This window comes from Pleuronectes platessa, chromosome 13 (genome assembly GCF_947347685.1).
Source record: "Pleuronectes platessa chromosome 13, fPlePla1.1, whole genome shotgun sequence".
In the NCBI taxonomy this organism is placed as follows: Eukaryota; Metazoa; Chordata; class Actinopteri; order Pleuronectiformes; family Pleuronectidae; genus Pleuronectes; species Pleuronectes platessa.
This window is the reverse complement of record NC_070638.1, coordinates 22,966,825-22,992,788: the sequence shown is the minus strand read 5'-3', so window position 1 is coordinate 22,992,788 and position 25,964 is coordinate 22,966,825. Positions and strand designations below refer to the sequence as shown.

Sequence of the window (25,964 nt, the reverse complement as noted above, 5' to 3'; positions counted from 1 at the left end):
CTTGGTAAAAATAACCAAGGTTCAGTGTATTACATCAGCTGCTGCAGGGGATGTTTATGTTAAAGAGTTGGATACTTGTAGTGATCAGCCCAAACACAATTATCTCTTACTCTGCTGCTTGATTGCATGTTTACTAATCTTTTTTAGGTTTGGCTGAGCACCACAAGGCAAAAGACCAGCCATGAAAATACATTTACCTTCTAGAATTTAAAGGGTCAGATACTGCTGTTGGTGGAGGGTTAGGGTCAAATAAATCTGTGTTCTGGTTGATGTGGCAAATGTTAGCCTGTGGCACATGGACACATTTTTTCCTGTGTGCAGTTCCTGCAGCGCACAAAACACTGAAACACATACAAGATGACGTGTGTCAAAAAAAGATCTGTGAAGCCATAGTAGAATCTTAGATTCTAAATTCAATCAAAATGTTTGACTCATCCAGCAGTTGACACACTTGTGACGTTATTTCTATAATGGTATTTGTTCGCAAGGTTATCTCCTGCACATTTTTGGGCGTTCACATCTCAACGTATTCTCATGTTCAGGAAACACATCACCTTCCTCGTACTGTCCAGTGCTGATGCTCTTCTTTTTAACACCTGTCTAAAATAGTTTGATATTGGGTCCTGTCTTTTTAAGGCCAGATACAGCGGTCAAGGCCAGTCTGGTCTGATTGGCCAGCTAGCCCACTTTATTGTGATTGGTCAACAGTTTCCAGCCTGGAGCTCTCTTTACCACAGACTTTGGGCGATGGAGATCTTCACAAAAAAAAAAAAAAAACATAGAACACATTAGAGAAAAAGGACAAACTGAGAACAAAAACCATTCATTATCCCTTAAGTCTGTAGACTGTGGTGCTCTTCATCATGTGGAGCCTCGGTTTCGGGTCATTATGTTGCCGTAGGACCTGACCAACCAGTCTGATATTATTGTGTTTCTTTTTTTTTTCTTATCACTCTGATAGAAACATACACAACTATCTCCACATACAGAACTACATCCAGTATTGTCATAATAATAATGTATATAACATTATATAATAATAATAATGAATCTAGTTTTAGACAACACTGTACTTTGTACAGATGGAGCTTGGGTAAGTCGTTCGTTGCAATGTTTTTTTTTACTTCCAATGCTACAGGAAAGCTGAAGTTTCATCTATATGAAGTTTCAGCTTTTAGTAAAAAACTTTTTTTCATGCAGATTTAAAATCACTTTGTATGATTTAAAGTGGACTTGGTGTGTACATGAGCCTTTTATGAATAACTATACTTCTCTTAATGACGCACTGCATTTATTTAGATCAATACATGTACAAACTGCCATCAATTGACTGCAGGTCGCTCAAACGTTGATGTTACGACTGGACATGTATACGTGAGTTACTAGCATGTGACTGTTATCTAATCAGGTCTATACTGTATGGACCAGTGTGAATTTGTGTAATCATGTGGAGAACCTGAATCTCCTTTCTTCACAGTTCAGCACTGCAGTCCTCTCCATATGGAGAGCATGTGGTTCAGTGGGCCCAGGTTCAACATGTAGAGACACAAACTGGAGTATCTGACTGTTCACTCCTATGTAACTGACCAGCGCAGTCTTTCCCCTGCCTCTCAAACAAAAGTTATATTGAGATTTAAGTGATCTGCCTCCAGTGGGAGGTTGAAATTTATTACTGATTAGGAGGCAGATCTTAGCTTTGTAGGATGGGGGCTCCTGAACTAAACTGTTTTGATTAATGTCAGACTCTATCAGCGTGATTCCTGAATCACTGCCAACAACTCTGGTTATTTCAGCAGTTCTTTTACAGGAGGCCTGATGTTAACTGTTGTGTATTCTCTCATGTGTAACAGTTCAGGGAGGCACAGACAAATGATGCTGTCCTGCTGACAAGAGCATCATTGAACAGCTGTGGCAGTGGACAAATTACATATGTTGTTTCATTTGAAGGACTTGCTGCTAAAGACAGGATTGTTAATAGTTGGCACAGGGTGAAAGAACTGAAACCAATCAAGGTACAAATAGGCATAATGGTCAATACTTTACAACTGTCCCTGAGGGCAATTGTGGTGTGACACAACATGAAACATGGAGCGGACTGAGAGGTAAAAGAGCTGATACAGCGGTGAAATAAAATAGACACTAGAATACCTAAGATGTCTTGGACAGAAAAGTCACGTCAGAAGTCTTTTTAACGTACAAACTGCTGATCTCCTGGGATTTTCACTCTCAACAGTCTCCGGGGGGTTTTCTCAAAATGATGAGGGAAATATTTCTGCTGAGGCTGCACATGGTAGAGTCACAATCTGGAGTCAACAGCATGAATCCATCGAGCCAACCTGCCCCTTGTCAAGAGTGCAGGCTGCTGATGGAGGTGTGATGGTGTCCAGGATGATTTCGTGACAAACATTGGGCCCTAATATAATTTAACATGGTTGGAATGTAACAGTGTATCTGTGTACTGTTGGTGACCATGTTCATCCCTTCATGGTCACAGTTCACCATCTTCTAATGGACTCTTGCTGCAGCACAGTTGTCCATGTCACAGAAATCCTTGTATGATTAAACAAAAACGTTGCTTGCTTCTTGAGAGTGACATTAATCAGGGATTTGTCTCTTTCTTGATTTGAACACATTAACATCAGGTGTATCTTGGCAACTGTAGTGGTTAGTAGGCTGAATTCCTTTCTCTGCTGTAATGTTAATTGGATCACATGAACTCACTGGATTGCCACACTCTGCCTTTGCCTACTTTCTACAATATGCTTGTATTTCCATTTTTCTAGTTCTAAAATCCTATGTCAGTAGTGGCAGCCTAGTTGCCAAAGAATTTAATTTAATCATACGAGAAATGTTGAAAGATTAATAACTTTAATAACTAATATATTTAAGATGTTAAATACCTGTGCAGACAATCCCCTAAGAAGATGAAAGCAGACACGTCCTACTATTCCTATTCATAGCTTCCCTCCCCCCCGCTTTCTGATCTGTGTCTGTCTCTAAAGAAGTGAAAAATATCCTCCCCTTATCTGTTCCTCCGCTCTTCCTCACTCTCTGTCTGTGTGCGACGGATTATAGTAAAAAATGGGACTGGGGCAAGCATTAGAAAGCTGCATTCATAATGTCAAGTGCTCTTGACTGAGTAGAATTTGCAATCAAATGCATTTCCCTTCATACAGTCCTTGTATTATTTGAGCTGCTCTCGTTTCAGAGCGGAGCGGGTGGCAGGATGTGCACGGCTCAAGGTCTTTTTTGGTTTTCTGCTGGTGTAGGCCAGTTTTATGTCATTCTGTCAAGAGAACTGAAGCATGGATTATACAGCCGTCTGGGAAAATATGTCCCTTCTAATCAAATTCAACATTGGCGATAAAAATAAAACCTAGTGAAAACTAATTCCACCAGTCTCAGTGTTGATTTTGCTCCCTGTCCGAGTTGATCTATGCCTCCACCCCTGCTAAGACAAGATTCCTTCAGTCCATGTCTCTCTCTCTCTCTCTCTCTCTCTCTCTCTCTCTCTCTCTCTCTCTCTCTCTCTCTCTCTCTCTCTCTCTCTCTCTCTCTCTCTCTCTCTCTCTCTCTCTCTCTCTCTCTCTCTCTCTCTCTCTCTCTCTCTCTCTCTCTCTCTCTCTCTCTCTCTCTCTCTCTCTTTCTTTCCTGTTGTCCTCTGTGTTGCTCACTTACTTACTCAGTCCCTGTCTGTCGCTCCGGATATGTCCCTCTCCCGGTCCCTCTGTGTAGTACAGGTGCATAATGTGTGCTGCCTGTCCTGACCAGGCTGCACTGTATCTCTGTGCTCAGTCTAAAGGGGCTGATAAGGCCAGATGGCTCTCTGCTTTGTAAGCCTGTGAAGCGAGTAATGCAGTGGAGCAGAGCCTCCAGGCTCAACACTGCCTTCATCTCATGTGGGAGAACTGTGTGCAGGGTAAGGGTAGAAAGGGTGTGTGTGTTTTTGTGTGTGTGTATGTGATTCTGTCCTTGTTAGAACCAGTTCAGACCTTCTAAGTGTGGATATTTTTCAGAAATAGGTCATTTTTACTAGATTTCACTCCTTCAGGCTCCTACTTTTGCCGTTACCTTTGCTTCGCATGCTCGAGACACGAACTCTTAAAATCACACACCTCGAAAATAAACCGTACGGCGCACACAAAATATTCCTTTTGAATATAGTACATGTGTGACTTACTGCATTTCCAGTAATTGACTTCAGTAGACAAGTGGACTGCAAGTGCATTTTGAGAACACACTCAAACAATGAGGTCCTCCACTAGCTCATGCCACTGGGACTCAGTTGCTCTTTTGGTGTGAAGTACACCTGAGGAGGAACAGCAACGCAGAAAACACATGTTTATGGCGTCATAGGTGTCATCTATAAATACAGTTGTTAGTCCATTAGTTTTACTGTGTGAAATAAGAGAGTGAGACTTTGACTTTCTATTGAATAGTTGCTCACATAAATAATTAACTTAAATATAAAACAGGACATGAACATCTTAACCCCAAATTGGTCACAAAGCTATTTTCAATAATAAACACTCTAGAAGACACAATAGAGGGGTTTATCATCAAATTCAGAGGATGCACATGCTTAGAGATTCACTTATATTCAGGAGGGGTATGTCTCCCCTGGCTGGTTGTTTGTTATGAACTCTGAATACTATCCCAGTTTCATGTGAGAACAAAAGTCCACTGATATGTGTAAATATGTGTCGTAACTGCAATAGGTTCAGGAATAATGAGCAGAAGGAAAACTCAAGAGTATTCTCTTTACAATGATACCATGAATATGCCGGAGCTCTGAACGTTTTTAGAATGATAAACAGTATCCAATTTTAAAAACAAGAACAAATGCATAGTTGTTATGACATGATCCTTAAGGGATTCGTATGAGTGGGAGCACAGACTGTGTGGGTTGTGTCCAAGCACACACATGAGCACACACATGCTATTCTGGTTCATGTATGTGCAGCAGCACAAAGCGCGGAAGGGCTGAGTGAAGGAGAATATACTAGGTCAGAGGGGGTGGTGATTAATAAACACTCTCTGCACTCTGACTCCATGTACAGATGCTCTCTCTCTACACATGAGGATAACCTGGTTATATACACCTTGTGTTAATATGTGTCCACAGTGAGATTTTGTCGCTCTGTCCTGCTCACTGCACCAGCTCCTCTCGTCTGCACAGGTCCCCAGAAAAATAAAAGAATTGGGAATTGATAGTCATTCATGAAGCTGGTTGTTTTTGTGTTTGTCTGCCTTTCATGAGGTCTCGTCTTTACTCCGTCCACACCTGTCTGCTTTCTGTGTTTACTCGCTAATGGCTGCCAAGCTGTGTCGAACCATTGTCATATGCTATTATGTATTACTGCCCATTTTGATCACTTCGTCTCCCACCTCTGGTAGTTTGGCCAAACGGATCACAATCTATCTTCAGTGTATCTTGGGTATATTAACACCTGCACATTTAAGTGGTCAAGCACTATCCAATTGTAATCCAAGCACCCAAATCACATTCTAATGCCAGGGGGATTTGGAGCGTCTGAAACCTCGTCACATTGAAAAAATAGCATGACTTCTCCAGCAAATCATACAAGTTTTCTCAACTGTTTGCATAAATAGAATAAACAGGGAGAGTAACACGTTTTAGCCAGCTACTGATATGTATATATGTGATATAAATCCAGCTTTACGTAGTTCACAGTTCAAAATAGGTCCTTGATTTATCTTAGACGACCTGTTATGCAGACGCTCAGTTTAGGCTCTGAGTGTAACAGGCAATATTAGCTACTGCTCCTTTTAGAGGACTCTTTAAAAGCCTACTATGATCTAATTGGCCAAACATCTGGAGGCTTGCCGAGGGGCATTACACTGAGCACTCAACAGAACCGCTTCTTCCTCTGTAAAACTGTAAAACAAAGTAACTAGTAGTAACTGAAGCTGAGGAGGAGCTGTGCCTGGAGAGGATTACCTTATAGAGAAATCCATGACGAGCTGAAGTAGAACAAACGCTGCCTTCTGAGAAGTGTGGCGCATGAGTTTTTGTCCTACTGGGATTACTTTACCACATTATTTAAAATGTTTAAATACAGTGTTTCCCATTAATTATATAGACCGTTATGGCTCAAATTTTTACTGCTAAAATGAACAATGAACAATTTCAACTTATCATAATAGCATAAGAGATCTCTAACTTGGTGTGTAAAGCACTATTTGCAGCCATGCTCTCTGTGGAGCTGTTGAGCTACTGCATGCTTGCACTATGATCCATTATGTTTTCACCATCCATGCAAAAAATCTGACCTCATAGTTTAAGCTGGAGTTGTGGCATGCAATACAGTTCTCTCTCTTAAAGGGGACATATTATGCCATTTTACCACAAGTTGATATGGTTCCTTGGGGTCTTAATGAATTGTCTGAAACATATTTTGGTCAAAATAATATCATAATATGTCCCCTTTAACTTATCTTCCACTATGACACTATTTGGTATGTGTACCTGTCACTCGGAATCTGTTGCAACATATTTTGGTCAAAATAATATCATAATATGTCCCCTTTAACTTATCTTCCACTATGACACTATTTGGTATGTGTACCTGTCACTCGGAATCTGTTGCAACATATTTTGGTCAAAATAATATCATAATATGTCCCCTTTAACTTATCTTCCACTATGACACTATTTGGTATGTGTACCTGTTACTCGGAATCTGTTGCACGTGTGAGTGACCTAGACGTGCGAGGACTTGCACGCTCGTTAGCAGCATCGATTGAATTAATTTAGCAGAAAACACTGTAATATGAACATGTACATGACAGAATTTAGGGAAAAGCCTAATAGATCCCCTCTAATGAAGGCAGACTTGGCATGAACTGAAAAAGCATTTCACAGAGCATAAAGCAGCTGTGGATAACAGATAGAGCAATAATCACTTACATCCCTTTATAGATCATTGCAGACTAATTTACAGATGCTCCTGTGAGAACTCATTAACCGTATGCAGATTTTAAATGCAGCTGCTGCATCTTCTGAGCGGGGATTGTCTAATTAAATTGGTTTATTAACATTTTCTGCATCATTCTAGTGTTGCTCTGCATATGCTTGAAGTATTGTGTTTGTTCTTGAGGGCAAAATCATCAAATTAGCTCCAGACATGATTCTGAGACATTTGTTTCAAGCACTTCTACCATAATACCAACAACTGGCAATAGCTGAATGAACGTCCCACCTGTTTTTTCCCCGCCAGCCCACGTTTGCTCTGCACATAGGCACCAAAATACAACACAGACAGGTAAAACTAATTTCGAGGGTCAGAAAAAAGTAAATAGTTTTATAACACCTGGCATTTCACCAACACAAAACGGCCCAGTAGTATATAATGTATATAAGTACCCCACTGTGCAAAATAATTGAACCAATTTATCTCAGATAAAGAGTAAGTAAAGTAGTAAACAGAAGCTCCTCTTCCTGCTGCAGGAATGGTTAAAGCAAGAAAGAACATCACCTTGTAGTTTATGGCATTCAATGGAGGCTGAACCGCTCTCTACCTGTGAATTAATGGATTGGATCTCAAGAGCAATATCTCCTGCAGGTTAGATGTGTATGTTCTGAGGGGGAGGAGGCTGGTAGCTAAGTTTTTAAGATATATGTATTTGAAGAGTATAACCTGCAGGACTGTGTCACACCCCGCCTCGGGTGAAGGTAATGTAACCTTAAAAAGACTGGACTTTCAAACCCAAAGATGGCAAGGCACACAGTTGCAAATTGGTTTATAACAACATTTATTCTCCCAAAGTGTCAAAATAAGTGCACAACATACATAGGAGGCCAAAACCCAAACATCTCAGTAGATATTCCGTGGAGAGCTGAGCACCCTGCACAACACCGACAACCTCCTCCGGCAACAGCATGCAGCAGACTGTCAGAAGGACAGCAGCTCACCCCTTATATACCCCATGGCCCCTCCCACTAGACAGGCCCAATCAACAGGGGGATTATAATACTGAGCATTTTGCCAACCAACCATGAATACACTCATCAAAAAATACAGCATGCATGTTAATGTTACTTTCATTTAGCAGATTAGTGATTTTCACTAGTACATTTAAAATTGTCACTCATTAATGTCCAATGTCAATGTCCAGTGTCCCCCTTTGACACAAGGGAAAATGGTTTGGCCCAAACATGGCCAATCAGTCCAATCAGTTGCAGCAGGTATTTCCTGACACCATATTTAAAGCCCTCAGCCCCACCCTGACTCTTTTAGTCTGCAGTACAGAGCCGTGGTGAGCGGGTAAGATTGTTTGTGAGTGTTTGAACAAAGAGAATGTATGCTTGAGGGCCTTGCCGCTCACACCATCCATCAATGCGCGCCGCCGACAGGCAGCCAAACAGGGACAGTGGTCTAAACTGTCACATCACCTCCCTCCTCTCCAGGAACTGCAAGTTCAGGCAGGCGGGACAGGTAATCGGCAAGCAAGTTTGTTTTTCCAGCTCTGTGAGTAATATTGAAGCAATATGGCTGTAATGCCAAGTACCATCTGGTGACACGGGAGTTCTTATCCCTCATGGAGTTGATCCAGCTCAATGCCCGGTGGTCCGTTTCCAAATCAAAGGTCCTTCCAAGAAGATAATACCGAAGGCTGTCCAATGCCCACTTGATTGCAAGACATTCCTTTTCAATGGCAGAGTACCTAGTTTCTCTGGGATGCAGTTTACGGCTCAAATAGAGAATAGGGCATTCCTCACCCTCCTTTCCTTGTGCTAGGACGGCTCCAAGGCCCACACCAGAAGCATCGACTTGAACAAGGAATCTTTGGTTAAAGTCAGGACTTTGCAAGACCGGGGAAGAGCACATGATGGCTTTGACATTGGAGAAGGCAGTTTCACATCTTTCTGACCATTTCACTGGATTAGGGGCTGCTTTGGTAGTCAGATCTATAAGAGGAGCCGTGATGGTAGAGAAATGTGGCACAAATCTCCTGTACCACCCAGAAAGCCCCAAGAATGACCGGACTTGCTTCTTTGTCCGTGGTCTAGGACTGTCTCGGATTGCCTTCACCTTGTCCACCTGAGGACGTATTTGGCCATTGCCGAGATGGTAGCCCAGATAGCAAACCTCCGTTTTGGCCCACTCACCTTTCTGGGTGTTAAGTGTGAGGCCAGCGGAATGGATCCGGAACAGGATCTGATGCAGGTGAATAAGATGGTCTTCCCAGGAAGTACTAAAGACCACCACGTCATCAAGATACGCCGCAGAAAACTGGGCACATCCCTGCAGAACTCGATCCATAAGCCGCTGAAAAGTGGCAGGGGCTCCATGGAGTCCGAACGGCATGACTGTGTAATGATAGAGACCCTCTGGGCCACGGAAGGCAGTGTACTCCCTTGATTCCTTCTCCAAAGGCACTTGCCAATATCCTTTACACAGGTCAAGGGTGGTAATGAACACAGCTTTGCCAAGTTTCTCAAGGAGGTCATCAATTCGTGGCATAGGATAAGCATCGAATTTAGAAACCGCATTCACTTTTCGTAGGTCATTACAGAGTCGTATAGTGTTGTCTTTCTTTGGAACAAGAACAATGGGATTACACCACTCACTGTCTGAGGGTTCGATCACTCCTAGATCCAGCATGGTTTGTATCTCATTGTTGAGGGGTTCCGTCATTCGCTCAGGCACCCTGTATGGGCGTTGACGGATAGGGGTAGGGTTCTTTAACCGAATGACATGCTCGATTAATGGAGTTTTCCCGGGCTTTCCACTGCAAAGGTCTGGGAACTCCTCACACACCTGCAAGAGTTCAAGGGCTGGTTGTGCAGGCAAGTGACTCACGTCAGGTTGCTGTGATGTAGTAAGCATGGCTAGATCTGTATCCTCTTCGGCATCCTCCATTCCCACTTCCCGTGCCAGCATCCCCTTTTGTCCAGCCTGGCATAAAGAAGGGTCCAAGTCAGGAAGAGGCTCCAGCCCTGTCTTGGCTGTCTGGGAACGGGTAAGTACTGGATAAGCCTCTTGAATGGCTGGGGTTGAATTGGACTTCACCCGCTTCTGGCGTGCCTGATGCACAAGGTCAGGGAGAATGGGTAAGTCCCTGCCCAAGATCATGTCATGGGGCATGTTTTCAAGAACCCCCACACGAAGCAAGAAAGCCTGGTCTTCAATGACGACAGTCACATCAGTCACTGGATATCTTCTTTGATCACCATGGACACACTGTATGGCGGTGGCATGCCGATAGTCAAGATTGCCAAGCAAGACAAAGGAATGGTTAAGCAGTGTCATAGAGCTACCTGTGTCAAGTAGTGCTTGCACTTGACGACCGTTAACACGAGCTGGGATCATAATAGGCTCAGTGTCAGGTTCAAGCTCAGGTTCAGGATCTGGTGCTAGGAACGGTGCCACAACTGAAGCTGGGAGAGATGGATGTGGCACATAACAGAAGCTGGACAGTTTGGGCCCTTTCAGAGGACAGACTGAGGCCCAATGCCCTGGCTGTTGACAGTGGTAGCAGATGAGATCCTTCACTGGACCCGGTCTCCAGAGTCCTTTCTTCTCCCCAAAGGTGCCTGGAACACTCACGGGACCAATGGCTCTGTGCTCACCTCCTTTGTGAGACACGTCAGCTGCCCCTTGGGCTGCTACTCGGGTATACCTTGGCATTCTGAGACCTTTGCGAGCATTCAAGTACTGGCCTACAAGCTTAGCCGCAGTAAGTCCATCTTCTGGCTCATGTTCCTTGACCCAGGTCTTCATTTCGTCGGGAAGCATGCGAAGCATTTGCTCAAGAATGAGAAGCTCAGCGATGTCCTCTTTGGACCGCTGCTCTGGCTTGATCCATCTTCTGTAAAGTCCTTTGAGTCTGCTATAAGTCTCCTTGGGAGATTCACCAGGAGGTATGTAGGTCGACCGGAACTGAAGTCTGTATGTCTCAGGAGAGATGTCGAATTTTGCAAGGAGTGCTTCTTTAAGGCTAGCGTAGACGTTGGAGTCGTCTTCCTCCATCGCGGAGTAGGCATCCAGGGCTCTACCCGTCAAGAGGGGAATGAGCCGACAAGCCCATTCAGACGGAGGCCAGCCCCAGGTGCGAGCGATCCGCTCAAAGCGCACAAGAAAGTTCTCAATGTCCTCTCCCTCTTGGAAAGGAAGCATCTTTGGACCTGGACGCAGCGGTGTGTGGGAAGAATCTCTGGACGGAGACGGAGGGGGATTTGGTGTTGAAGCTTGAGATCTGGGAGTGGCTGTGTGTGTGTGTGTCTGTGTGTCTGTAGGCATCTGCACACGAAGACTACCATCAGAAGGTAGGTTAAGAGGAGGGTAAGCATTTTGGCTAACAGGTGAGGCGGTTATGTTGGGCACTGTAATGGCAGTTTTTAACTGCTGAATTTCCCGGACCAATACACCCTCCCTACGTTGCTGGCCAATCAAAAAGTCTTTGAACATGTCAACCAGTGTAGGTTCACCTGGCATTGTTGTAGGCCTCGGTGGCTCAGCAGACCACCTAGCCTTTCTAGACCCCTCTTTGTCCCGCTTAGGCCTAGCCCCCAAGTTCTCATATCCTTGAACATCTTCATCAGACTCCTCGGTGTTCCATCCAACTCCTTCACGATCCTCAGCCATGGCCGCCGCCCCTTCCAGCTCCATAGCCATGGCCCTCGGTTTGGCCACCTCTTCAGCCTTCTCTGTAGTTGCTAGCACTGACACTTGGGATCGTAACCCACTTCTCGCTCTGCCTCTGCCAGGCTTGTTAAAACCTCTGCGGCCTGCCATCCCACCACTGCCACCAATTGTCACACCCCGCCTCGGGTGAAGGTAATGTAACCTTAAAAAGACTGGACTTTCAAACCCAAAGATGGCAAGGCACACAGTTGCAAATTGGTTTATAACAACATTTATTCTCCCAAAGTGTCAAAATAAGTGCACAACATACATAGGAGGCCAAAACCCAAACATCTCAGTAGATATTCCGTGGAGAGCTGAGCACCCTGCACAACACCGACAACCTCCTCCGGCAACAGCATGCAGCAGACTGTCAGAAGGACAGCAGCTCACCCCTTATATACCCCATGGCCCCTCCCACTAGACAGGCCCAATCAACAGGGGGATTATAATACTGAGCATTTTGCCAACCAACCATGAATACACTCATCAAAAAATACAGCATGCATGTTAATGTTACTTTCATTTAGCAGATTAGTGATTTTCACTAGTACATTTAAAATTGTCACTCATTAATGTCCAATGTCAATGTCCAGTGTCCCCCTTTGACACAAGGGAAAATGGTTTGGCCCAAACATGGCCAATCAGTCCAATCAGTTGCAGCAGGTATTTCCTGACACCATATTTAAAGCCCTCAGCCCCACCCTGACTCTTTTAGTCTGCAGTACAGAGCCGTGGTGAGCGGGTAAGATTGTTTGTGAGTGTTTGAACAAAGAGAATGTATGCTTGAGGGCCTTGCCGCTCACACCATCCATCAATGCGCGCCGCCGACAGGCAGCCAAACAGGGACAGTGGTCTAAACTGTCACAGACTGGGATTAGTGTAAAAAGTGGTTGAGAACAACCCTCACACTGATTTGAAGTCTAAATATGGCTGTCACCTAAGGTTTCAGTTGCTTTAAAACACTTTGGTACCACAGTCCACAACTTTTGAAGTCCAACATCTCGAGATAATTTTAAAGTTTAAACAAATTCTGGAGTTGCTCCTTGTTGAATCCTTCCTCTCATAGACTTTCATTAAAAAAGATGCTCTTAAAAGGATGTAAATCCACAGTAATAAATCACCTTGGCCCAGACCACAGGTCATAATGAATTTGAACAGGGCACTGCAATTTGTACAAACACACATGAGACTAGTGTCTTTAAATCTCTCATGAGGTATTGTTTTCTGTTGAAGCACAGCTTGTGCTTGTAGAGGAAACATGATTATTAAAATAAAAATTATTTATTAAAAATAATCAAAAATTATAAAGCTATTAATTAAGAATAGTAAAATAATTAATTAGAAATTATACGGTTATCAATTAATAATAGTTAAATAATTAATGAAAACAATAAAATTATCAATTAAGAATGAAACAATCTGTAATTATTACTTATCGTCGCGGGGCACCACCCTGGTTACAGGGACCAACAAGTCAATCTTTAAATATCAGTCTCAAATGATATAAGTTATATTAATAATCTCAATATTTAATATTAAAGATTTTATAATAAACAATGAAGGGTTTTAAGTTTGAGCACAGGCTATAGTAATCCAGCTGTATTCACATACATATGCACAAATAATCACAGAAATACAAATACTTTAATTACAAAAGTATTTATTAAAGGGAAATAAAGTTAATGTTATTTCAATGATTCTTCATTTAACAAACTCCAATATTTCAAAGATGGTAACAGCAGCAGCAGCACTTATCACAATTGTCACACATGTGATACTGAATATCTATGTGTGTGTGAGGTCGTGGGTGTGTCTGCCTGGCTATGTCTCTATGTGTGTGTGTGTGTGTGTGTGTGTGTAAGAAAGAGAAGGGGGAGTGGCTATGGCCTAGTGACGAGGTCACGTGGTGACGTCGTCTGGCCGAAATCAAGAGGTTACGTTCAAGTGATTTCAAGATGGAGGTTTATGACCTCTGTGACGACATGAGGTCGAAGACAAGATGGCGGTCGGTCGCCAGTTACAAAAAGGAATATTTCTAGACAAAGAGATTTCTTATCTCCAGGTTCTGGCGCCGAACGGCGTCGAGATGAATTTAGGCTCTTTTAGTCAAGATCAGGTTCAAGAGAAAAGAGAGAGAGAGAGAGATCAGAGAGAGAAAGACATCAGAAACATCGTCAGAGACAAAACTTCCGGCGAAGCGGGCAGTCCAGTTACGTGAGATTTATCTTTTAACAGATGTAAATCTCCGCACAATATCTCTGACGGTAACACGTTAAAAGGAAGCGCCGGCTTGTTACCGCGCGCTTCTCAAAACACAGTAGACAAAGGAACCGGATGTGAAGTCTCAGTTCGTCGTGCGTTACACGGCTTAAAACAGATCAGCGATCTACAAACAAAAATACACTCAAAATAAAATGACACGCTAAGTATAAATACTAGTCTCTGCCCAGACAATAAAGCCTCTTACTGTGACCTTCGCGGTGTTGCATGCGCGTGACGTGCGGATATTCCGGAAGTCCAGTGAATGATCGTAGCAACTCAAGCTCGGCCGCTGGTCCGTCTGTGGCAGCGGGCGTCGTGCTGGGCCGGATAGAGCGAATTTCTCCTGCTCTTAGAACGGAATTAAACCTCGTTCGTCTTCTCCGACGGTATTGTGCTTCGTCCTTCTCCGACGCAGTGTTAATTTTGGCAGCTATTTTTGATTTAGTCTTAGTCTTAGTCTTTTGACGAAAACGAAAATTAGTTTGTCACATTTAGTAATTTTTATCCTTTTTAGTTTTAGTCTAGTTTTAGTCGACGAAAACTAATTACATTTTAGTCTAGTTTTAGTCACATTTAATAGCCACATTAAACTCCTTTTCTATAAAAACATATAGCTGCAGCCTAATAGCTTAAAAATATATATTTAGTTTTAAATGTGAAAACAAAAAGTGAGAGCAGTTCAGACTGGAGGCGAACACAGAAACTGCAGCTCGGTTCAAACCAACTGCAGCTTCTGCTCTGATCAAGAAGCTGAGGCGCTGATCTCTGAGCAGCTGAGACCAGAGAAACTCTGTGTTTTCACTGTTTCCATAGTTAAGAAGCAACCAGTCAGTGAGCGGCTGCTCCACGAGAACGAGCTCTGCTTTCACTGTGTCTCCCTGAGCGAGTGCGCGGGGCGGGGGGCGGAGCCTCGGGACCGGTGCGCTATCTGGGAGCGCACAGGCACACACACGTACACACAAACACAGACACAGACTCACTCGCCCGCTACTGATACTTCATGATGGCCTGATACGATGATGTTAAAAAAATTATTGTGACTTAGTCAACCACCAACATTTTCGTCCCGTCTCGTCAACGAAAGTTAAAATAGATTTAGTCATAGTTTTTATTTTCAAAGATCCGTTTTCGTTACGTCTTCGTCTCGTCTTCGTCATGGGAAAAGGGTCGTTAACAAATATTTTTCGTTATAGTTTTCGTCAACGAAATTAACACTGCTCCGACGGAATTCTGCCTCGTCTCTTTTGCAGGGATGAACAGCTGTGGCGCAGTTGTGGATTGTGGAAAGAAAGTCTCTGAGCTCGGCCTGCAAGCGAGTTCCTGTGCGCGGCCTTTTCAAGTTAAAAAACAAAAATAGTCTCTATCAAAGTAAAACGTTAACTGACTAAAGAAATAAAGAAAAAAATGAACATAAAACAAACGTCTGTAATTGCTCCCTAAAATACCTCCGGATCAACTAACTGGAAAGGTCAGCTCTAACTTCAGGGAATTGGGAAATGGCCGCGATTTTTGATGAGTAGCCCCTCTTATTAACCTGAGGAGGGCCAGCCTCCTTGAGGTGTGATCATGGAATGATGCTGGCTTTAAGACAATTGAGTGTCAGAGGTCAGATCAGAGTGGGAGCGGCCAGGAGCAGAGAAGGGGTTTCTGGGGAAACCCCAGGGATTAAGTTACCACCAGAAGATACAATCTCCATGCTTGATTTTAGAGGGAAACTTTAGCTGGCTTCATCTCGGCTCACAGGCCTCACTTTTACAACCTATTTTCTGGTCAACTCACTGGGCTGTTGCCCAACACATTGTAGCAAATACAGGTAAAGTACCTCTTTCCGGTTTAATGCTGATTTTCAACTGTGTGTCTCTTTTAGGCCTGATGAAACTGGCATAAAGGACCAGTTGGTTAACAACTTTAAACAGCTAAATGAGAGGGATGATTGATTGTTCAAACAACTCTTATAAGTTTTTATCAGTTCAACACTGTGGAATGCTTTTCAGACATATTGTCTGCAGTTTCTGCTGTAGAGGCCTTTAAGAAGCTAGGACCCATTTACTCAAACTGGCCTTTAACGCACATATGGGGTTCGGCCTTTTTAAGTGTTTTTTTTTGTTATTTATGTTATACATACTTTTGTGGTTTCATCTTTAATAATATAACTAATATAAAATGACTTTTTCTAGGACAACCCAGCTGCTCTGAATACTCTTGTGATCCATTTAGAGTCAGATAGTCACATCTTGAATTCACGTAAATTTTTCCATCATTTACGTGTTGTGGTGTGATCTGATATACACGGATAAGCTACATATATGTTCAAATATGAAAATAGTTCATTTCAAACGTACCAGCTACAGGAGGAAACACATTGTTTCTTGGCTGCACGTCTTGACTGCAAAATTATTTAAAATGAATACATCTAAAATTGATTGTTTTATGGTACTGAATGAGCAGCCCCCTAAAACATCCTTGTAGTCAATTTTGCTCATCAACTTTGTAAAGATTTCATATCATTTTTGTTTTATTTTATCAGTAATACATTTTTTAGATTTGAGACAATGCAGTTTTTTATCAAATATTAATATGCATAGATGATGAAAAGACATTTCATTTTGAGAAGTAATATTTTGACCTGACCAGACTGATTCTGACTTTACATGTATATAAAACGTGTTGTACCAAATAGGACTGAGGAAGCAATAAGCAAACAGGAATCCAAGCGGTGTCATATCTATTTTTAGTTTTCAAGTTCTCCTATTGTTTAAAACATTTCCTAAAACAATTTAAGAATACAATGGGTGATTAGATCAAATTAAATAAGACAAGGTTATTTTAATTAAATTGCCTTTAATATTGATAATGCCATCTATATTTCATGAGGCAATGTAAAACATGAAAAGTGAAATATATTATTAACCAGTAAAATGTATCTGGTCTGTGTGGTGAATTTAGAATGAGCCCAGGAAATTGACAATGTTACTGTTCAAAATAGACATCAGTAATAGTAAAGGTAATAATATGCAGCATGCAATACTTAAACTGTAAGGGGATGTAAAATATAAAACTCATATACAGGGTAACAGAATATTACCAGTGGAAACATATGTACAGTGAAATAGATTGCACATTAGCCATTACATTTCACAGACAGATATGAATATTGGACAGTTAACAAGTGAAACTTGAGTTAAAGTGCAGAAGTCCATTAAAGGTACGTGTGGTCTACTGGGAGCAGAGCTGGTTTTAAAGTCTTACTGCTGCTGGAAGGAACGACCTGCGATACTTCTCACTCAGACACTTAGGGTGGATCAGTCCGTGGCTGAAGGAGCTGCCCAGTGCTTTGATGGTGTCCTCCAGGGGGTGGAACTGGTTGTCCATCAGAAAAGACAGCTTCACTATCCTCCTCTGTTAAACCACCCTCTTAATCAGTCTGTCCAGTCTCTTCTTGTCAGCAGTGGAAATGCTGCTGCCCGAGTAAACTACTCCAAAGACGATGGGCGATGAAAAAAAACAATAAAAAAAGAGCCAAATTAGATGTTAGACAGAAAAATAAGCGATAAGTGAGCGAGAGCTGCCGTACCAGGCTTCCGCTAGAGAGGCACCATATTACACAAGCAACATAAATGCCACACTTAGTGACCGCCTGCATCTAGAATCCACAGGGGCTAACAATTTAGAAAATCAGCAGTTTGTAACATAATGCAAGAAATGAAAAGACATAATGATAAAATGCAAAGGTGAGACTGTTGGTATTATGAGTCCAGCAGTCCCCTTAAAAAATCCCAATAAAAACCACTATACCCACATTTTTTATTGGACCACAGACACTCACATGGATATCAGTTCCCTCAATATGTAAGTTTCCATTTATTAAAAATATATGTGGAAAATAATACCCTTTTAGCATTAAAGCATGTGATTTAAAAAATGGGCTCTTGTTTTGAGCATTGTAACAACGACCCCATTTTTGAAGGCAGCTATTTTTACCGGGTAAGCATCAGCGTGTTAGCATTGCCATCCAACTTGGAGTGTTTCTATTTCCAACATCAATGTGCAATTGACTCAATAATCCAGAGACCTCAAAGAAACACATTCAATTGATAATCAAAATGGTGCCCCTCAGAACATCACACTTTATTAGGAACACCATACTAGTACTGGGTAGTTCCTCCATTTTCTCATCTCATCACTCATTATCTCCTCACCACTATACTGATGGGGGGGGGATTTAACAAAACACTTTAGGAGTTTCAGGGGTAAACAACGTTGCAACCAAATCCATCATTTGAAGTAAATGGTAACCGATTTTTCAAACGTAAAAAAACTACTGAAAAAAACATGAAATGCCTTCATTCTGCTCCTGTGGTGTCATCCAAGTGTCCACATGCCCCAACATTCAAGTCGGAACTGTGTAATTTACACCATGTTTTTAGCCTATATGTCCTCTGTGATCCAATCGTGAATGCAGCTCGAGAAATGACAGAACACTTTTCAATGTAATTTCTTCTGTAATATTTCTAATTTTTATGAATAAGTTTCAGAAGATAACAAAAGAATTTACATGTGTTATTCTTGTCATTTCTTTTTAAAACCTTTCTAAAAAGCCACATTTTACAGTACTCTTATTTGGTGAATTAATCCTTGAGTCACTCTAATCAGCATTGATAAACAGTTATAATGATGTACTTTTATGATGTATTACCAGATTAAACATTGTGTAAACATACTTTGCCCTCTCATCTTTACAACAGGTGTCATCCGAACAGCAATGTCCAACATGGACCGAGAGACAAGGGATCACTACGCTCTGGTGATCCAGGCCAAAGACATGGCCGGCTCTGTTGGAGGACTGTCTGGATCCACTATGGTCAACATCACCCTCACGGATGTCAACGACAACCCCCCAAAGTTTCCACAGAGTAAGTTTCCAGCCTTGCTCCTTCACGATACGTAATTTATCTCTGACAGCAACGAGGTCCGCCTAATCTTTCTCCTGTGTTTATGCACCATATGTTTTGTAGCTGTGATTCAGTAAAATTAAGAGGAGTAGATGCATGATTAAAGATTTTATCTTGATATACATACATCGAGAGAGAGTAACTCTCCATTAACCTTGGGAAATTGTAGCCGTTTTTATAAATGAAGAGAAGCTTCGGCAACATTTTACTGCATATACAGGAAATTCAGCAGATTGAGAAATCATTTGACGAAGGTGGGGAGCTATTGATGGTTGTTCATCACAGTGTCCACTGCTAACACTGGGGAAAACAACCTGAAAGGGATAGTTCACAGCTAAATAAAAAGTATCTATAAACCCAAACATTCATATTTGGCTCGAAACATAATAATTTACACGCAGGTCTAATCCATAGAATATTCATTGATCTATAGCTAAACATGACAGGTCAAAGTATGAAAACCTCTCCTCAGCTAGCCACATTTTTAGGATAAGCTACATTGATAACCTTGGGCCCTGTTTTCCTTTTAAAGCAGTAGAAGTTGGGAGCACAGCCTGAGTGGGGGTCTCTGAGCGCACCTGCAATCTTGTTTCCTGAATACACAGCAGCGGCCCAAGGGTGTGATGTGCATAGACATGTGTGGTTATTGTGTGGCGGTGGTTTAGTGCTGTTTGCATGTTAAACACAGTGGACAGCAGTGCCTCATCTCACTGTACTGTGTGTGTAGAATTATCAACACACAGAATCTGCCCTGCTGCCTGCCAGTGGTTGTAGGGATTCAATGAAAAATAAACTTTCCATGCAGTATAGCAGCCGTAGGTAACAAATACTATAATGTTAACGATAAATGCAAACTGATATGCTGATGTTCCACATTAGGTGCTATTTATTTAACACGGATTAAACATGTTCTTTTGGCTAGAGAGGAGCACCATTCTGTTACTTGCATTCATTGTTCACACCTGGCATTAGGATGTGTCCCACATGTGTCTCCTGAGACCCTGTGGTTTGTGATTTGTTATCATATTCCACGCTTGATGACCAAATGATGTTGTTAGCCAGACTTACTGTACAGCTTTTTGCTGCCTCTATTCGATTGTTGTTCTATTGTACTTTTCCAGTCTTATGCACCACCTAAAGCATTTTACACTTTAAGTTAGATTCACCAATTTGTGCCACATCACTCGAGCTAAATGGGAGTTCAGTAACTTTGCCCTGCTCGCCTTGTTCAGCTGTTGAAAAATACTATAAATACTAGATAGTATTTTTTTTTAAACTAGAAATGTCATGCTGTTAATTTGAATGTATTGTACAAAACAAAAGGCTGAGAGTGTGTCACCTCCTATAAGGCAGCTTTTATCAGCATAGTCCAAATTAAATTAGAGCAAAAAATTAAAGTGAAAATGGAGGAGTTACCAAATGACTTATGCAAAACTTTGCTGTGTTGCTTAATGTTTGGTTGTTGTGATAGTTTGCCATTAACCCCTTGTCCATATTGATCAGACTCCTACTGGCTCAATGGAACAATACTGCAGAGCAAAGCTTAAATCTCTCCTCTGTTCATGTGCACCAAATTATACTTGGCTGTCTTAAACCATATGAGATTTTTTGTCATGCATGGGCCATTGACTTTAACACCACAATAATGTAAGATTCAAACCTGTGTTTCTGAAATTATCAGCTAAAACATAAACATCGACATTTTAATGCCACCATCAGGTTGCCTGAGGAGTGGATACGTTTGGTATGTTTGAGATCCAGCCACTTTAAGCAGATAATCATCATCAATCATAAATAATGAAGATAATCCTCAAATTCAAATATTGGACTGTTGTGTTGCTGTTGCAGAGAGTTACCAGATGTATGTACCAGAGCTGGCTCCATTAGGGAAGACAGTGGGCCGGATCAGAGCCAACGATGAGGACGAGGGGCAGAATGCGGAGATGACCTACAGCATCACTAATGCAGACGCAGCCTCCATCTTCACCATCACCACTGATGCTGACGGCAGAGAGGGAATCATTCATCTCAAGCAGGTAGGAATCAGAGATCACCACCCACACACTGATGCCTGGAGAAGGATGTAAGTTTATAACATGACTGTTTAAGATGGAGCAGGAAAGAACAGACTGACACTTTCCTCTTTAGCTTGTGCTTTCATCTCTTTCACAACTGTCCCGGCAGCTCACTTTGACCAGCACTGTGATTCTTCATCCTTTTAAAACTGAGGCATGTGTAACATCCACATGGATGCCAGAAAACAGTCCTACAGTTGTGGCTAAAATGCTGTGATTGGCTTGTCCTGTAATTGCAGTGCACGATATTTAACACAGAAAAGGGAAGTTGGGCATGGTTCTATTTTCCAGATGTGGGCAGCAGTGCAGTGACTGTTTGCAATGCACTAACTGCAAAGTCTCCTTTGAATGATTGCTTACACAGAGTAGGTGTTAAAAGTGAATGACTAGTTGCGCTGCTCCCGCTCATATTTAAGGGAATACGTGTTCTTCTACTGCTACCTTCCGTCTAGCTGAAACTTTGCCGATCAATGGTGTGTTTTGCAAGTGGTCATGAGCACCAAATGCTGCTGACAAACAATTTGAAAGCAAGGAATCAGGGGTGCACACATGACACTGTTGTCTCTGTGATAAAAACAAAGACCTTCACTTTAAGGCTACAACAAGTAGAATGTGAATCTTGACAAAATAGATGAAGCGTCCATCAGTCCCTTAGCAGCAGTGTTCACAAGAAGTGAGAGTGACCCCCCCCCCCCCACCAGTCATGGAGTAAGTAGAATATGATATACCTGCTTCAGCCAAAATGCTTTATATATATTATAGTATTATAATGGTATATTTTGATAACAACACAATGAACTTACAAACAATCTCTATCATATATATATAACACCATGTAAAGGCTTTGCACGTAAACCGAGAACCCAAAAGCACAACCCTGAGACAATGTCCAGTTTCCAAAAACAATGGTTGTTTATTCCAGTCAGGGTTCGGTGTACAAAAAGCCAAAGACAAGTCAGAGGTATCCAAAAGACGTGAGGCTAAGGCTAGGACGCTAAATACCAAAACGTTGTTAAAAGCTCAAGACAAGACGTGGGTATCACGTTGGAACTCTACGTACATTGGATTATTCTTGAATTTATGACTTACTTTGCTTCATTTTCCACGATGTGTTGGAAAATGATCAACCCAAGGTCATTGATAGAATTTCTTTGAATTTGGTTGAAATATTTACTTGTACTACACCTTACAAAGTAGGTTTATGTAATTATCTTAAGATCAGCTTGAGGAAATGTCTTCGCATTTGGTGCAATCTTACACTTGAACTCAAAGATAAACAGATTTTGTTGCCTAGTGGTGAAACGTTAATGTCACATTGAACTTTATACGAAAAAAAGTATTTAGAAATATGAACACAGAAATTGCACTTCTTAGCTGAGGCATACAACTGCAGTGTGGTAATTCTATATCCTTTCTCATTTGCGTTAACAATGAGCTTGAAAAAAACCTACGTGATACATGCAGCACTACTGTTGTTAGATTTAGTGTAGAGATGACTCTCAGCATGGTCCTGAATCACAGCGCCATTGCAGTTTTATGACGCATCTTCCAAAACATAAAGACATAAAACTAAATGGGAAAATCTAATCTTCTCTCAATGTGCATCTTTTCATTTTTTGGCACAAAACAAAACTTTAGTCAGTTACTGTACAAAACACCAACTAGAACTGCGGTCAGTAGAGTTCATAACTCCTACGTGGCCCAACAGGCCCCTTATGAAACCACATTTAATTCACAAGATCTGGATTTTTATTTTGTTCTGCACCTTATTCTACACACATAAATATCAGTTCACTAAACATGCCTGATGATCATTTCATCCTGGAGCTGATCCGGATCTGCACCAATGTTTGATGGGTTCTCTCCCGACCTTTACCCAATCCTCCCTGCAAGTTTCATAATAGTCCATCCAGTTTTTGTATAATTCTGCTGATTTATAACAAAGCTGAGACAAAGACATAACCTCCTTGTCAGAAACAGAAGAGAATTGATGATTTCACATTCTGAGTCACATGGGCTGGGCAATGAGTGAGCTTCTCATATTGGAGACACCAACATTTAATTTAAGTGCAAGTGGCCTCAAATTTGTATTTTTCATTCACTCTAAACTTGACTTCTTTTCAATAAATACTGACTGGGCAGGAAATTATACAGTTTGAGAGACTGGCATGTGTGGATTTGCAGAGACAGTTCTTTGACTGTGTCGGATTATCCTCGGTAGCTTTTGAACTATAACAAGAGGGGGAACCTGTCCTGTGGATTTTCACAGCCACAGGTAAAAAGTGTTTTTTCTTTTCTTTTTACTTGTTTTCCAGCTGTTCAAACTTTGGAACAGAAAAAGAAAAAAGGAAGAGTCCATAATTGTTTTCACTTTCTCGCCACAGTTTAACGTTTGATTTTGTCAGCATGTAGAAACACTTTGTAACCTGGGGACATCAAACCTTTTTATGAAACATTATGGATAGATTTTGTTTGTGGAGACTATTGCTGCAAATAATGTCAAGTATTTTCAGTCCAAAACTAAAAAAGGAGTCTACAGAATAAAGTTTGTTCACAGAAAAGCTCTGTGAAGTTTACTCATCATCGTAGCAAATTCAAGGGAGGCTGATGAAAGCTGTTTTTGTTATATATTTTTCACTTAACTTTTTCAAATTATATGAAGAGTTTGTTTTTTTTATCTTTAAAAGCATATTGTAACTTGACTCAAAAACCTTCTCTCACACTCAAATAGCCTCTGTTTTTGCTAAGATTTGCACTGCTTGTGGTCAATCTATGCGTTTGCATTCTTGACATTTTGTTGCTTGGACAGGCTTTAACTCTTCTCCTCATGCTCATCATGCTTCTGTGTGCTCGTTAAACGTCTGCTCTCAGATTTCTGCTACGCTCTTGATTGTCGTCTTCTGTGCTTGGATTTTTTTGTGCAACAATGCTGTCAAAATTGACCAACAAGAATGCCAGGTAGAGTGAAATTGTCCGACCCTCAATCTCCTGCTCCTTGAAGGTGTTGTTTGTCTTTCTTACCTTGAAGTACACTTACTGGAAACCGGTGTTTTGCTAAAGTATAAAAAAATTCAAGCACCAATTATGTCGTCCTGCTGAAGCTGGAACGCAGGAAATCTTTCAAGCATCAAAACATCTGAGCACACGTTTTGAGTTAGCGCCGGGTTTCGAGTGAAAGCAGTTGAAATCTGAATCTGGAGTAAAAAACAACATTTCATTAACGCATCCATCAGTACTATTGCAAACCAAACTAAACCAGTCTTTCCATGGCCGGTGTAGGCTTAGAAACCAGACTGGTTTGTGTAATTTCTACATTGTCTCTTCTGTGAAATGTGTCCTTTGTGTGATTAATATGTTTTCGGTTTCCCCTGCAGCCTCTGAACTATGAGAAGAGAAAAGTGCACACACTCAATATTGAAGGCTCCAACACACACCCAGACTCCCGCTTCTCCCACTTGGGACCATTTAAGGATTCCACATCGCTGCGGGTCATTGTGGGGGATGTGGATGAGCCTCCTGTCTTCTCCATGGATTACTACATTATGGATGTGTATGAAAACTCACCTGCCGGCACCCAGGTTGGCACTGTGACTGCCGTGGACCCGGACAGCACCAACAGCGCTGTCAGGTAAAAGGAAACAGTAGGAGACATGAAGTGCGTGCAAGTGTTTTCCCGTGTGTTTGTCTTGAATAATTTGGAGTCCAGGGGTCCCAACAAGAAAGCAGGCTTCAGGTTCACCAAAGTATTCCACCACTCTGTAAATACTTGTTTTCTCGTGTCTGTTTTGGCAAAGGACAAAGTGCCCAGTGGGGCTTCCTCTCATCCCCTGTCCCCTCAGTATCTGCAAAAAGAAGGAACAGTGTGTTATGATAATTACTGTGGCTCAGTCTGTGCTAACTCGCAGGTGAACAATGGCCACGGGCCAAGCCCAAAATTCATCTGTAGTTCTATGCTCTCTTTCTCTTTCTGTAGCTAAGTGATACTGGTGTGCATTGGGCCTGATCTTATCAGGATTTGTAGCCTAGTGTTTTGGCACTTGGGAGTTGTCCTGGGCAGGAGCTGCAGTTGTAAACACAGTTTTATTCCAGGGCCATCACATTGGAGTTGTTGACATCATAGAGACTTTGTTCGCAAGGTCCCACGACAGGACTATTGTGCTTTCTTTGTAGATTGACTTGTCCACTGTCCTTAAAAAGTATATCTACAATTTACAGTCCATCCCAGTGCTCAGTTTCGTTACAAGAAGTAGTGTTCCCTGTGTACAGTCGACATATAGCAATGTGGACTGTTAAGGTGTGGAGATAAAGGTGACTGATGGACATGTAGCACTCCTGAGTTTTATAACTATAACCGGTCTTTTCATAACCTTGAACAGGCTTTCAAGTTGCCTTACTGTAGCCATTCACACTATCTGTCCTTACCAAACTGTGGTTGAAATATATTTTAACCAGGGATAGTCAATTTTAATTATGTTGGGGGGGAAATTTCTTTAAAAAAAGCCTAAATAAAAAAATAAAAAAGCAATGCTGTTGTGTGGCAGTAAATGTTGACTGTAATGGTAGCTGTAGGTACATTCTTATAAAAAAAAAGTGATAAATGTAAATGATTGTATTTATACTCAGCTCAGCAACCACTCATTTACTATTACAAATCACATTCCCATTCATTCTCACATTCACAATGAAAAACATGTCACAACGAATGCTCACTGCATCCGGGATGTTAAAGGGAATGTTGGAGCTATTTATTTAGTTGTAGTACTTAGTGCTGTTTAGTTTATTATTTTGTTTAGTGAGTATTTAGTTTTTTGGTTATTCTCAGTCAATTTGCTTGATTTCATTATGATTAGATTTCTATTAGTATTCTAGTTTATTATTTGTTTACTTTAGGTGTTTCTTGTTTATTATTTGTGTTTTGTTTCATTTGGGCACGGTAGGGGGGCACCTGAAGTTATATAGGTAGGCTGTCGGTAAGGGACCAGCATGCACCTGGGTGGGCAAATGGTTTTTTACCGGAGCGG

General features: G+C 41.6%; 1 protein-coding gene across 1 annotated transcript in view; it reads left to right on the top strand.

The window, feature by feature from the left end:
* Positions 1-25,964, top strand: part of LOC128454895 (cadherin-18) — a 153,209-nt gene that overhangs the window by 88,306 nt on the left and 38,939 nt on the right. Inside the window, exons 5-7 of the mRNA XM_053438488.1 lie at positions 18,662-18,829; positions 20,717-20,904; positions 24,318-24,571. Of these exons, the coding sequence (XP_053294463.1) occupies positions 18,662-18,829; positions 20,717-20,904; positions 24,318-24,571 (610 nt within the window). The remainder of the gene's footprint in view (positions 1-18,661; positions 18,830-20,716; positions 20,905-24,317; positions 24,572-25,964) is intronic.